The sequence below is a fragment of the Eleginops maclovinus genome, chromosome 17 (assembly GCF_036324505.1).
Source record: "Eleginops maclovinus isolate JMC-PN-2008 ecotype Puerto Natales chromosome 17, JC_Emac_rtc_rv5, whole genome shotgun sequence".
Lineage (NCBI taxonomy): Eukaryota > Metazoa > Chordata > Actinopteri > Perciformes > Eleginopidae > Eleginops > Eleginops maclovinus.
In genome coordinates, this window is record NC_086365.1 from 5,422,638 (window position 1) to 5,436,311 (window position 13,674).

At 41.6% G+C, this 13,674-nt stretch overlaps 2 protein-coding genes across 4 annotated transcripts in view; both read right to left on the reverse strand.

The window, feature by feature from the left end:
* The window catches only part of anks1b (ankyrin repeat and sterile alpha motif domain containing 1B), a 198,927-nt gene extending 191,750 nt beyond the window's left edge, over positions 1–7,177 (reverse strand). The window contains exon 1 of the mRNA XM_063905367.1: positions 6,542–7,177. Within this exon, the coding sequence (XP_063761437.1) occupies positions 6,542–6,672 (131 nt within the window). The 5' untranslated portion in view covers positions 6,673–7,177. The remainder of the gene's footprint in view (positions 1–6,541) is intronic.
* Positions 7,178–11,297: 4,120 nt separating this feature from the next.
* The window catches only part of bltp3b (bridge-like lipid transfer protein family member 3B), a 33,268-nt gene continuing 30,891 nt past the window's right edge, over positions 11,298–13,674 (reverse strand). For all 3 annotated transcript variants that reach the window (XM_063905422.1, XM_063905421.1, XM_063905420.1), the window contains one exon: positions 11,298–12,938. In XM_063905422.1, coding sequence (XP_063761492.1) covers positions 12,810–12,938 — 129 coding nt within the window. In that variant the 3' untranslated portion in view covers positions 11,298–12,809. The remainder of the gene's footprint in view (positions 12,939–13,674) is intronic.

Here is a 13,674-nt window from a genome sequence, read left to right on the forward strand (position 1 = left end):
ATCTAAAATTCAAACCGCCAAATCCTTTTCAAATCATTATCCATTTTGTGAAGCCACTGTGATTAAGGCTCTCCTCTTATATCAGCGAGTTTGCACATTAAATAATCCCTACCTGGAGGTCAAAGCTTAGTCACATTTCATTCACCGCTACATCACTCCCTTCCCTTGGACTTCACCATTTCATTTCCCCCTCTGACAGAGGCCGTGACCTGGACAATACCAATAAATCTCCGGCTGTAAGAGGGAGCAGTTCTCAGAAGAGCTGTGGATTCCCCGAATTCCCCATTTGCCACCCTCACACAACCAGCGCCGAGGGGTAGAAGGTGCTCCCGCACGGGGAGAACAGATGCAGTGTGGCGTGAGTGAGAGAGACAGAGAGGGGAGTTTGTTTGATAATGTAAAGAAAGGTAGGAAGCAGCGGAATGAGAAAACGATAAATAGCGACAGTAGGGAGGCTGGATCGTCCGTCTCTGGAGAGGAGTGGAGGGAGGGAGGGAGGGAGGGAGGGAGGGAGATTGTGGAGTGGAGTGAAGTGAGTGATGAAGGGAGAGCCGGGAAGATATATTGAAAGAGAAAGGGCACCAGATGGAGAGAGTGAAAGAAGAAGAGATTTGAGACGAAAAACAAAGATTTAGATTGAGGGAGGAACAAAGCGAGACAGAGGATTAGAGTGCAATAGAGAGAGAGAGTGTGTGTGTGTGTGTGTGTGTGTGTGTGTGTGTGTGTGTGTGTGTGTGTGTGTGTGTGTGTGTGTGTATCCTTGTGTGTTTTGGCGAGTACAGAGGTCTTAGTTTCTTGGCAGGATGCTGCAGCAGAGCTTGGCCCGGACCCTAATGGAGATGTAAGAAGGCTAGGAGTTTGATCACACACACACACACACACACACACACACACACACACACACACACACACACACACACACACACACACACACACACACACACACACACACACACACACACACACACACACACACACACACACACACACACACACACACACACACACACACACACACACACACACACACCTTCCTCCCCCCTCGATCACTATGGCTCCAGACAAACTCAATGCACCGACGCCACTGCTGAACCCAAAGTTAAGCGAAAGATTTACTGAACCACTCGAGCCGCACATAAAGGTCCATCTATAAAAGAGGGGTTTGGGCTTTTGTGTTCTCAGAGAAGAGCATGCAAGTGTTCAGGTTAAAATAAAAGATGCTTAATCAAACGTGACAAAGAAAAGCATCAACTCGTGTTGTTTCAGTGACTCGAACAAGATCATTTTTGTCATGCTTCGACAAGGGACACTTGCTATTAGTTGTTTATTGCCAATAAATCAGAAAATGCTTTCAGAATACACATATATATCCATTGCCTGCACCCCTAATGAGACTCAGACATATAGTGTCAAATTAAAACAATCCATCAAACTGAATTCAATACCATTTGTGATACACAGATGCTCTTGGGTTGTGTGTGTACGCCTCCTAATCCATCCCTAATATGACTTGCATTCTGCACACTTAACCTTTGACCCACGTTAGGTGTCCTGCACCACGTGTAGCTCGGTGATTCCCCCATCAGCTCTCGCCCTAACTGCTCTCCAAACTAACACACACACACACACACACACACACACACACACACGGTTATGTGAGGACAGTGGTGACGTCACAAGCTTAGACTCACCAAAACACACAGGCAAAGATGCTGCCTGCTAGGCTGGATCATAGTCATTTGATTGACAGTTTCTGGAGTGAAACACTGAGAACAATTAGGGTTTTGCAGGTTTCTTTTTCATTCTTTTAGTCCCTCCTCCAGACACACACACACACACACACACACACACACACACACACACACACACACACACACACACACACACACACACACACACACACACACACACACACACACACACACACACACACACACACACACACACACACACACTGTGAACTGCAAAGATAGACTCCATCACAAGCAGGGGAAGACTTCAAGGAATAACGTTGGGAGGACCGCCTGTGAGAATGCCAATTAAAACAGAAGTGTGTGTGTGTCTCCTCTGGGAGTTACTCCACTTAAATGTTGTTAGTTTGCCAAGGAGGAGGGAGGTAAACTACCCCCCACACACACACACAAAAACATAATGCTTTCCCCTGAACATTATTAGGTGAGTGTGAGAGTGAGCAGGGATCGCCTCTATCTGTTTCAACAGTGACTCCTATAGTGTATCAGCTTTCAATCACTCCATCACATTCAGGGTGTGTCATACACAACACACACACCTAACCTAATTTCCTCTGATAGACAACATGCTGGCATTATAAACTCCTCTTCACTGTTAATATTGGTCTGTATCAGCAAAAATTAACCCTCCAAAACTGCCAGGAGGCTACTGTGAGCTATATTACAAATCCCATGAACACAATGAAGTATTAAACTTCAAAAATAACGTAAATATCTTCTCTTATTATAACATTCACATGTTGTCCTGTCCTGAGGATATTTCCTTAGTTTCGATGTATCAATAGATTTTACTCTTATGGGGTTTTTTCATTTTGCCCATTTTCAAACAGTGATGAACAGCATACAGCGGATTTAAACATTTTAAACTTTATATCCAACTTTTTATATATTGTGATTCTGTGCATCTCCATAAACACCTTCAGAAATCTTCAAGGAACATGCGTAAAGTAACAAAGCACGTATATGAAATGCGATGTGGACAGGAATCAGTGCATCTCTAGTACATTTACGGAACAGAAATGTAAGCAGCACAGAAATGCCATGGATACCAGAGCTGCTTAAAAAATGACGTAACTCATCAGGTCTTATTGAAGATAATTACATACCAGTAGCTTTTGGAAAAATGGACTCATTTTCATTCTATTTTGCAAACTTTTACTCTATGTTTTCTTACAACTTTCACAATGAAATTTCACTAATGACTCAAAACACAGCAATTGTTAGAGTTGCAATGCATTCTGGTCTATTAGAGCTACTGTTTATGAATAAATAAGTCTCTAGCTCTTCTTAGAGAAGGATTGTTGGAATATAAACACTCTAGGAAGGAAACTCTCCCTTTTTTTAACCACAGTTATAGCTGCAAAATACATCCCAGGGTAAGTATTTGCCACAAAGAAGCAAAACAGACCCAGCTAACAGCTGGGTGTGTGTGTGTGTATGTGTGTGTGTGTGTGTGTGTGTGTGTGTGTGTGTATGTGTGTGTGTGTGTGTGTGTGTGTGTGTGTGTGTGTGTGTGTGTGTGTGTGTTTGTGTGTGTCTGTGTGTGTGTGTGTGTGTGTGTGTGTGTGTGTGTGTGTGTGTGTGTGTGTGTGTGTGTGTGTGACAAAGAACAGAGACCTGCAAACACACAGTCGACATGTTTAGTGCATGTCGTCCACAGAGACTATGACCCATTAAACACAATGAGATCACGCCGTATTGATTCTGCACCGTGCACCACACCACAGGACTGTACCGCCGGAGGATCGTCTTCTCTACATCCTGTACTTATGCATGTGCGCGTGTGTATGTGTGTGTGTGTGTGTGTGTGTGTGTGTGTGTGTGTGTGTGTGTGTGTGTGTGTGTGTGTGTGTGTGTGTGTGTGTGTGTGTGTATGTGCGTGTGTGTGTGTACAGTATGTGTGTGTTCATGTTCATGTCCCAGTTGGTGGTTTAGTCCAATTTTTCAGCGAGGACGGCAAACCTCATGACTTAGGAATGCTGTGAATGGCTCAGAGGCCTTAAGATGGGAAACTATGCATTGATTCCCGGAGATCATTCCCATAACGTTAGCCTGCACACACTCCTCCGCTCTGACCTCTCTGTTGACTCACTCATCCCCAAAAGGACAAAAAAACTCTCCATCAGGAGCTGCGTCACACAACTGGACACTCACAGACACAAACAGATGTGTGTGCAGCCCACCCGGTGTTTTACAGACATCTCCTTACGTCTGTTCTTGTCCCAATGAAAGCCAAGTGTGTAACACAGAAGACATAACTCACTGCCAATAAAACAACGCCAAACCTACTGGGGTATTCCCACCCATAATGCTTCTCTCTGGTCTTGTACTGCTTTGTGCTTTAACTAAAAGCTGCATTTTCCAAAATCTTTGTTGTGTCATTCTGTAATCGCCTCGAAGAGCTTTAAAAATGCAGTGTTCTGTACAATCCCTGTCCTTGAATACATTTAATTAAATCCTAATTTGCAAACCAAACACAATGTGACAATGTTTACAGGTTTGGGATGTAGGAGACGAGATACAGTAACCCATATAAAGTGTATATTTCTGTTAAATCCCTTTTATCAACACAAATTAATGGCGTGAAGGACAAGCAAACATCATCTGACAATCTATTTAGGAGTGGAACTCCAGACCACATTTAATCACGTTTGAGTGTGTTTAACTGATGCTGGCAGTACAGTGAAAGTCAGGGTAAAGTTATGACACATTCCTGAGAGGAAACATGAATGAATAATGTTTTGGCAATACATCCTGGGATATTAAACTCAGAAATGCAGTATGGGTTGGGGACACATGGCAAGCCTACTTCTCTTTTCATAAAATATTACAAGGGAAGCAACAAAAAGTGGGATCAGTGTGCAACTGGCTACAATGAGTCCTTCTCACCTTAACAATTATTATCTCAGAGAGGAATTGATATGCTGAAATAAGAAGAGAATCACACGGACATAACTGTACGAGGGTAAATATTGTAAACATGAGCCGTGGCAACCCGCGGAGACAATAAACCACATGCAGACCACTTGTTGCAGCAGGCGGTGCAGCTTCTCGATACTTTGAGAAGCTGCAGCAATTATCAGCTCATCAGTCTCTGCTGCTGCACTTCTATCTGGCTCTGGATTTTTCGTGCTCTTGCAACTTTGCAGAGCAAATGTCACTGCATACTGAGCTGACTTTCCATTTATTTATACAAGTAAGGTTTAAACAACAAAGACTTCAGAGTGTGCAGATCGCAGCCAAGGCTGTTTTCTTAAATGGAGAATAGCGTGTGTATCTGCCTTGTGACACAGACACACTCAGAAGACAACTTCCAGCAAAATTTATGAAAATCAGGCTAATCGTTTTCATAACCCTGCTGACAAACCGAACCAACCACATATCCTCCTTGGCAGAGGTTGAAATGATGTCTTTATTTTAAACTAATACAGTTCTTGTCCGTAAGTCCACAGACCACAGCGTATGACCCCCTAGCTTAGAAAAAGAGTGGTCGGCATCCTCCCTGGCAGCATGCGACCTCCACCCGGTTATGAGACGCTCTACCCGGGGGCCCTGAGGCGATACTCCACCCAGACACCCCCACCTTTGATCTCCTAATCACCTGGTTCAGCCTGGGCCTCAGCAGAGACAGGGAGAGGCTGCAGGGGTGGGAGGAGGGACCATAATAACCTCAGCAGTTGTTCTCGCGGCTAGATCCAGGCCTTTGTGGGTTAGGGTTCGGAAAGAAAAGGAAGCAGGAAATATTCCTGGGAAAATTCTTAATGTTTATTATGATTAGTGAACAGCACCAGGCAGTCACATCACAAGATACTAAAATAATACTGGGGAATTAACATGGTATTTTCATAGCAAGGCTAGCAAACATGTTGCCACCTGTTACAAACAAACATTCCCTCACTCTCCTCTATCCCTGTTCTTAATACACAAATCCACATCCATGTGTGTCCATTGTTTGCCTTCTGGCACAAAGAAGCATGTGGATGCACAGCTGATTTGCAGCTAACTCAGACATCCTGCATGCCAGGCTTCCAAGCATCATGAGAACAGACACAGTGCTTTACAAACACCACGGAAATGTGTATAAATGATCAATTCACTAATGCTATTACAGAAGAAAAATACCTTTGCCACCATGACAGTGCTGATAAATACAAAGAGAGGAAGGTATGGTGGCTTTTAGAAAGCCTGGCACATAAAAGCTCCACAGAAATGATGCATGAAGACATTCTACAGTGGTTACAAGAGCAACATCATCCCAGCTTTTGCCCGTCATGTTCAACAAATCCACATTTTGACAGCTGTCAGGAGGCTGAAGGTACTGACTGTTCTTTTTGTGCTCAGCCAGTAGTGACTCCCACAACAAGCAGACCAACACCAGCACCCTGAGACCTTTGATGCATTCTGTCACAGATACAGTATGGGCTCTAAGTGTACTATGCCTGAAGCAATTCTAAGGGCCTTAAAGTGCACTTTGCCTCACACAACTCTCTTAACTTTGCATCACAAGACTTAATTTCGTTTATTTCCTCTACTGCAGCAGGGTCCACAAAGCTCTAAAAACCCACATTTTAGGGATCCAATGTGGAAAAGACAGTACTGAATATATATGTTACACTCCATACTGCAGCTGGGAGGATAGTGTTCCTAGGCTCATTTAAAGTGCATTGACCCATGATGAAGCTAATGCCTAATTTTGCAGCATGGGAACACCCCCAGGAATCCCCTGCAGCACCCCGGGGCTCCCTGAACACTTTAGCGGTCATGAGAAGGAGATGAAAGCAGCTTCTTACCTCAGTAGGTTGGGCAGAGGGATGGAGCCTGAACCTGACCCCAGAATCCCCTTCTTCCCACTCAACAATTTCTCCACCACGGCGACATTCCCGGTCCGGGCGGCTTCCAGCAGCTCCTGCTCCTTCCCCATCCCGGACACAAGTTTACAACGACGGGGTGATGAAATCCAACAAACCTCCCATATATCCCAAGTGCCTCCTCCTCTCCGACCCGTATTCCCTCACTGTCTGGAGTGGGAAAGCATCTGAAAGGACTCCTCTCGCTGCATGCTACTGCTGCACGGTGAAATAGGTGTTATTGATGCCGCAGAGCAGGCTTGACGTGCACTTATCCCCTGGTGCCTTTTAACCTCAGTCCATTCACAAGCACTGCTCCGTAATCTCCTCTCGTGCACGGCTCCTGTGTGTAACCTCAGTGCAAACAAGCGCAGCAGGGAGAACCGCGAGCTCCAAAGCAAACGCGAAGTGAAAAGTAAAGAGTAAACCTGTTTTTAAAAAAGAAAGAAAACTCCTTCCATGTCCGAGCAGAGGCTCCTGTCCGGTCTGAAGCTCCAGCTGACACCTGGTGGGAGGTGAAACCCTGTACGCCTCCACAAGAAAGCTCTCCGTTCCAGCTGTAGTCTCCACCTCTCTCCCCTGAACCTACCGCACTGGCCGGTGCCTTTCTGAGACACAGGTGTCAAGTTAGCCCTGATTACTTATTGCGCACTTCCTGTTGTAGCTTTCACAATAAAACTCATAATGTTATAAACTTTGCCAACCGACCTCTGGCATGAAAAAACATTTCATTTGTATTTTATATATCTTGTTTTATTTGATATTTTGATATTTTGTCTTAATTTTATATTATATGAAAGTTTGTTGATGGTTGCAATTCAAAAACACATCAGTTAGCTCGTTAATGCTAATAATATAGCTAATTAAATGTATCGAATCGGAGGATGAAACCCTCTTTATTAGTCACATACATGCCCACAACAGAGCACACACAGTGAAATTGGCCCTCTGCATTTAACCCATCCTAGTACTAGGAGCAGTGGGCAGCTATTGTGCAGCGCCCGGGGAGCAATGGGGAAGGGGGATTGGAGGTGTCTGGTGCCTTGCTCAAGGGCACCACAGCAGGGCCTAGGAGGTGAACTGGGACCTCTCCAAGTAGCAGTCCACTTTCCATATTTCAAGTCTGTTCGGGGACTTGAACCAGCGACCCTACGATTCCCAGTCTAAGCCCCTACTGACTGAGCCACAAAAATGAAAGACATTAAGAGCATTTAGAAACAGTGCAGCAGAAACACATTATACAATGGCATTCATCAATGGCTATCCTAAAAAGTAAAAGGATAGGTAACTTCATAATATAACATCATAATGATATTGTGATGGAAACTTCTGAAGGAATGGAGACGAAACTCAGAGAGACACAGTGGAGCTGGAACTTTGATGGCAAACACTGAAGGTTTATTAGAGATTTGTTGCACCATGAGTTGAGCACCAATTCTGAAGAACTCTACTACAATACGAGTTTTTAATCAGTTCAGAGTGTATAAGGGAGATTACAGCAACCCCAAGGCCGAAAGATGTATGCCTTGGGAACGCAGACAGAGGACAGAGAAAATGATGAGCTGTGTCAAAGTTTAACTATACCTAAGCCAAACGTTCCCGCAGTTATGATATAATAATATCATTTATAATAAACTACTAGCAAATTATTATACTGTCACCATAAAATATTTGTATTCTCTTAAAGACTTCTTAAATTGCATCCCACGCTAGCAAGTTGACATAAGGTAAGTTTAGAGAAGGCTAACAGTGCTGTGAAACGCCACCATTTCAACACCTTTTTCTGTTAAACACCCATTTTTGCACCTCATTTAGTTATCAGGTTAGAAACAGCCAGGGTTTACTGTTTATTTCTTCCAAAATCACTTGAAACAGTAATGCTCTACTAATACCGGTTATACTACACATTAAGACAAATGACTTTATGCACAGTTTTGGAGTAAAGAGGCAAAATGTGCTGCTTTTGGGCCATTGGACAAAAAAAATAATATTTGATGTTAGAAAATCGAACTTGCTGCAGATTTGCGAAGTGTGATTAAACAAAGATGAATTTGGAAATATGATATAATCAAGCAAAGAAAAAACACAATGTGATGAAAGGAAACATTCAAGATACTGTTATTTCATATGTATAGTATACCTGTTGTGTTTATTTTATTATCTTTGCTTTTTAATGAATGATGAATGCCATTGTATAATGTGTTTCTGCTGCACTATTTCTAAATACTTTTAATGTATTTCCTTTTTGTAAAGCACTTTGAATTGCCTTTTGTTGAAAGGTGCTATATTACGTGCCTTTCCTTAAAGCCCTGCATAATGGTTGTATTTCCCCCAAAATATGTATCAAATCTCAAAACAGCTTAAACCTGGATGTCCTTGAACTTATTGTGCTCACATTGCCTGATTAGAAGCCAATTTAAAATCAACAACATTTCTGAGATAAACAACGATATTATGTTGCAAAACTAAATATGTGTTTTCTATCTGAGCCTTGGTCCTTGATACTCCTTGTGCAAATCTAAACTTTTATTTTGAAATCTACACCAGCCACTTCCGCTGATTTACAGTACAGTCTGGGCGTGGATGATGGAGATGCCACAACACGAACAGGAGGCGATGCCTTTGTTAGTCTCTTTAGAAAGTCACACTGAAATCCCCCAGCTGTGCTTATTGTGGACATTTTTCAGACTTATTGTGTCAAACACGGACATGCGCAGTTGCTCTCCATGCTGGAGGTGTGTTCCCTGCTGCAGGATTTAGAAACAGGTGTGTTACTAAAATAGCCTCCCTGTCAGGTCAGAGCAGGCTTGAATAAAAGCAGAATATAGATTTCTTTTTTTTATTTTCTGAACGTGCTCTGATCTGTCTACTGACAGTCTGAGAAACATCAACAGCCCCTCCTCTCCATTGCGGCCCCATGCCGCAATTGCATGCTGGGACATGCCTGATGGCTTCAACATGCTGCTTAATTGGAATTCAGAGGTAAGTGCTGCCCTCAAGTACTCTACCTAAAGCTGCTATGCCCTCCGCCTGAACTCGAAAACGTGTTGCAACTGATTCAAAAATGATGCTGCAGAAAACCATTATTTTCAGTTTTGGGTAAGATTTGATTATTCCTTTAGAGTATGATATGTGAAAAATCAGTAAAACCTGTCCCCAGTCAGTCATTTGCGTTTGCTTGAGAAATAAATTCAACAACTAACTGATTGGTTGCTGCATTTTCCTTTTTGTAAACCTACCCATTTATCAACTTTTTGTTTCACTAAAAGTTATTTTTACAAGAGTTTTGATTTTAAAATATGACTGTTATGTTGAGAAAATCAAGGAGCAGTAATGTACTTGAGTATCATTTTTAGATACTTGTACTTTACTTGGGAGTTTCAATTTTCTGTTGCACTTTTACTGCTATACATTTATTTGACACTTTAAAACACGTTTCTACATAAATATGCGTGTTTATATGATATATATATATTTACTACTAATTTACTAAGTAGTTAAACTTGTATATGTATTTTGTAATGATGAAAACTGAAAATATAATGTTGTGTAATGATTTATTTTATGCATTCTGCACAATGAGTACTTTTAATTTTGATACTTAGCTACATTTAGCTGATTATACTTCTGCACTTTTATTTAAGTAACATTTTCAATTTTGACTTGTAATGCAGTATTTTAAGACTGTTAAGTAGAGAATCTCAGTACGTTTAACTCCACTGTCAATAACAACTTGGATTAAAATGCCCACACATAAATAAAATCCTCACATTTGAGAAGCTGGAAAGTATTCAAGGCCCTGCTGAAGTTTTTGCTTAGAACTGAAGCGCCTAAATGGAATCCAGCCATCATTTATTTCACCTTTTTATTACTCCGTCAGAGATATAAAACAGAAAGCAAAGATTGAAACAGAGAACAGTGAGCCAACACACAACCTGATGACTCTCTCTTTCATCATATGCAACGCAATCCAGCTGCACGTAAGCCACCAACCACACACACACACACACACACACACACACACACACACACACACACACACACACACACACACACACACACACACACACACAGTATATAAATGAAAGTGTACATGCTTTGCTTACATAACCAGTGCTGCCCTGTGACATAGCCGTCATCACAGAAACATTAAGCTACAGTATGTAAACAGGCGTTCGTGTGAATAGCAGCAGAGCAGAACTTTATCTCTCTCTCTCTGTCTGTCTGTCTGTCTGTCTCTCACACACACACACACACACACACACACACACACACACACTTAATGCCCTTCTATGACTCACTGCACTACTTCAGCGGTAAAATGTCATGACCATTTATGTGCACAAAGTCCAAACTCTATCCTGCTGCGATTCTGAGCAGCTCATTTGAGGCTGCACTAAAATTCTAAGTTTTTTTCTTCAGTTATCAGACAAAACATCGGCTCAAGATGAACTCAAAACAATACCCAAAAGTCGGAAATCATAGATGTATTAAAGAGAATGGAAACTGATCAATTGCCTTTGACGTCACTTCTCTAGGTGTTTGTACTTGAAAAGGTTTGGAAAATTATTAATCAAAATAGTTAGGCTTATTTTAGTATTTACAGTTAATACTAACAATTTGAATGAGTTGGGAGGCCCAGCACTCTGCAGAAGCACGGATATATTTGATAAGTTGGAAAAAAGAAAACGTACAAAAGTGAAATTGGATACCCTTTTATTTTCAGCAGTATTTCAGCAGCTTTGACAGACAAAATACAACTTATTACTTGTGTGTCTTTTTCTTTCCTTCACGGGGGTTCAGAGGGGGGGTTTCTCAAAGATAGGGGAGCAGGGGAAGAGCATAGAAATGAAAGAAAATCATTTCCTTCAAACAAATCTATTCACATACAATCGTGTTAAAATCCTACCTCTGACACTTTCAAGTCTTGACATCATGTTTGTGCAGAGAACTAGTCTTTACAGGATCCAGAATTATTTTTGGAAAGATAGAAATTGAAATGAACTGGGCCAAGCTAAAGTTGGGGTTATGATTGTTGCATACTGAGATTTGGAAGATTTACTGAAACTACATGAAAGCAAAGTTTGTAAAACTCAAAACTGTCCTTTTTTTAGTCCTTTGTGTTGTCATTTTTAACATCTACTCAGGAGTTTCCCCTGCAGTCGTCACAAAGGGATGACGCATGGAACACCAGCATCCATGAAAAAATGACACAAGGCAGATAAGAAATCTACATAAAGACACACACTTAATATATTTAATCAGGCAGCTTTAATGTGCCTTTTCCTGTTTTCCTTCCTCTATTATCATTTATTTTAAACAGGGAGCACACATTAGTTCCCATTTCTCCACTTTTGTTCTGTCACAGTTGTGGTTGTATTTACAGTGCCTCTGTTTTAAAAGTGCTGCACATGTTAAGTAGCTATTTACAAATAGAAAAATATGATGGGGGGGTTACAGACTTTACTGTGGGTCATTTTGCTGACAAAGCTGTGGAACTGACAGATATAAATGTATCCTCTATTTGTAATGAAATGCTTGTTTCTGGCCGACACAAACACACACACACACATTCAAAAAGAAACACTGCATAACCATTGGAGGATCTGAAGAAAATAGTCATGTGTTCACATTCTTATACAATTTACACTGTACACACTCGGAGGGCGAGAGAGAGCATGATTTGTCCCGTCCGTTCTGAATATGAAAGCACTAAATTATTATTTATGTGCAGTGCAAAATAAGTCGTTTCTTTTTAGACATTCCTCTGAAGGTACGACATTCAGTGTTCCTTCATATGTACACGATTGAATGGAGCTCGTCTAAGGTCAGCTGTGATTCCTCTGTTTCACATGCACAACAGGAATAGTGTGTGAACGATTTCTGTACGCACAGCCACGGATATAGATTCTTATCCTCTTTCTCTCACACTCACACACCTCAACAGAGTCAATTTTAAACTCTGTCAAAGCCTCCGCAGTGTAAAGCGGAGGACGTAAAAACGTAGATTTTTGAGTCTTCACAGACTCTGCATTGCTTTATGAGGGAATTATTCTGAAGTCACAAGTCACATGATGGCTCTCTCAGCAAAGAAAGCACGTTTTAGTCGTTTTATTTGCTTGTTGATGTTGCCTTTCATTTTACATGATGCCCATCAGTGTCAGTCTGCATCGCACAGAGCAGAGGGCCAGGAAACAAGAGAGAGGCGGGTCTAGCTGCTGTTCACTTTCAGGTTCTTCATGCGGTGCAGCAGCGAGTCCTTCTCCATCTGAGCCTCGGCCAGCGCCATCTTGGCTCGGGACAGCTCCACCTTTAAACATTCGTTTTCCTCCATCAGCACCTGGAAACAAAGAAAAAAAACTGTCAGTTTGTTTGATCGTAGTTACCTACATTTGATAGAATTTTCTAACTTCTAACTTAACATATGAGGCAATATACCTCACCTCTAGTTCGTGGCCCAGTGAAACAAGTTTTGAGACACCCGATTTAAACACTAAGAGCTACCATTGTTTGCTCACCACTCTCTGAGTCTTTGTGTTGTATGTTTAGTTGCAATCCTGATGAATAATTCCCCTAGATGTAACAACTAACGTTTATGCCAGTGACACATCAGAAAATGGCTCACGTTGAAAGGGAATGACCTGGTTTGTTGTGTGGATCAGCTGACTTAAAACAGCGTTATGTAACGGATCACTCTTAATCTTCCATTTGAAAATGAAATGCATGAATTCTGCTTGAATTGATAAATGTCACTCCCACTGTAAGCAAAATGCAAGCCAAGCAGGGGACTGGAATAGCTTGGCAAAACCAACACTTGGCACTAAAACGTTTTATACTAGCCTCAGACAGGAACCAAAGCCTTTTTTGGATGAGGATGAAGGGGAAAAATATGTACAGTGGGGCAAAAAAGTATTTAGTCAGCCACCAATTGTGCAAGTTCTCCCATTTAAAATGATGAGAGAGGCCTGTAATTTTTATCATAGGTATACCTCAACTATGAGAGACAAAATGAGAAAAACACATTCACATTGTAGGATTTTTAAAGAATTTATTTTCAAATTATTGTGGAAAATAAG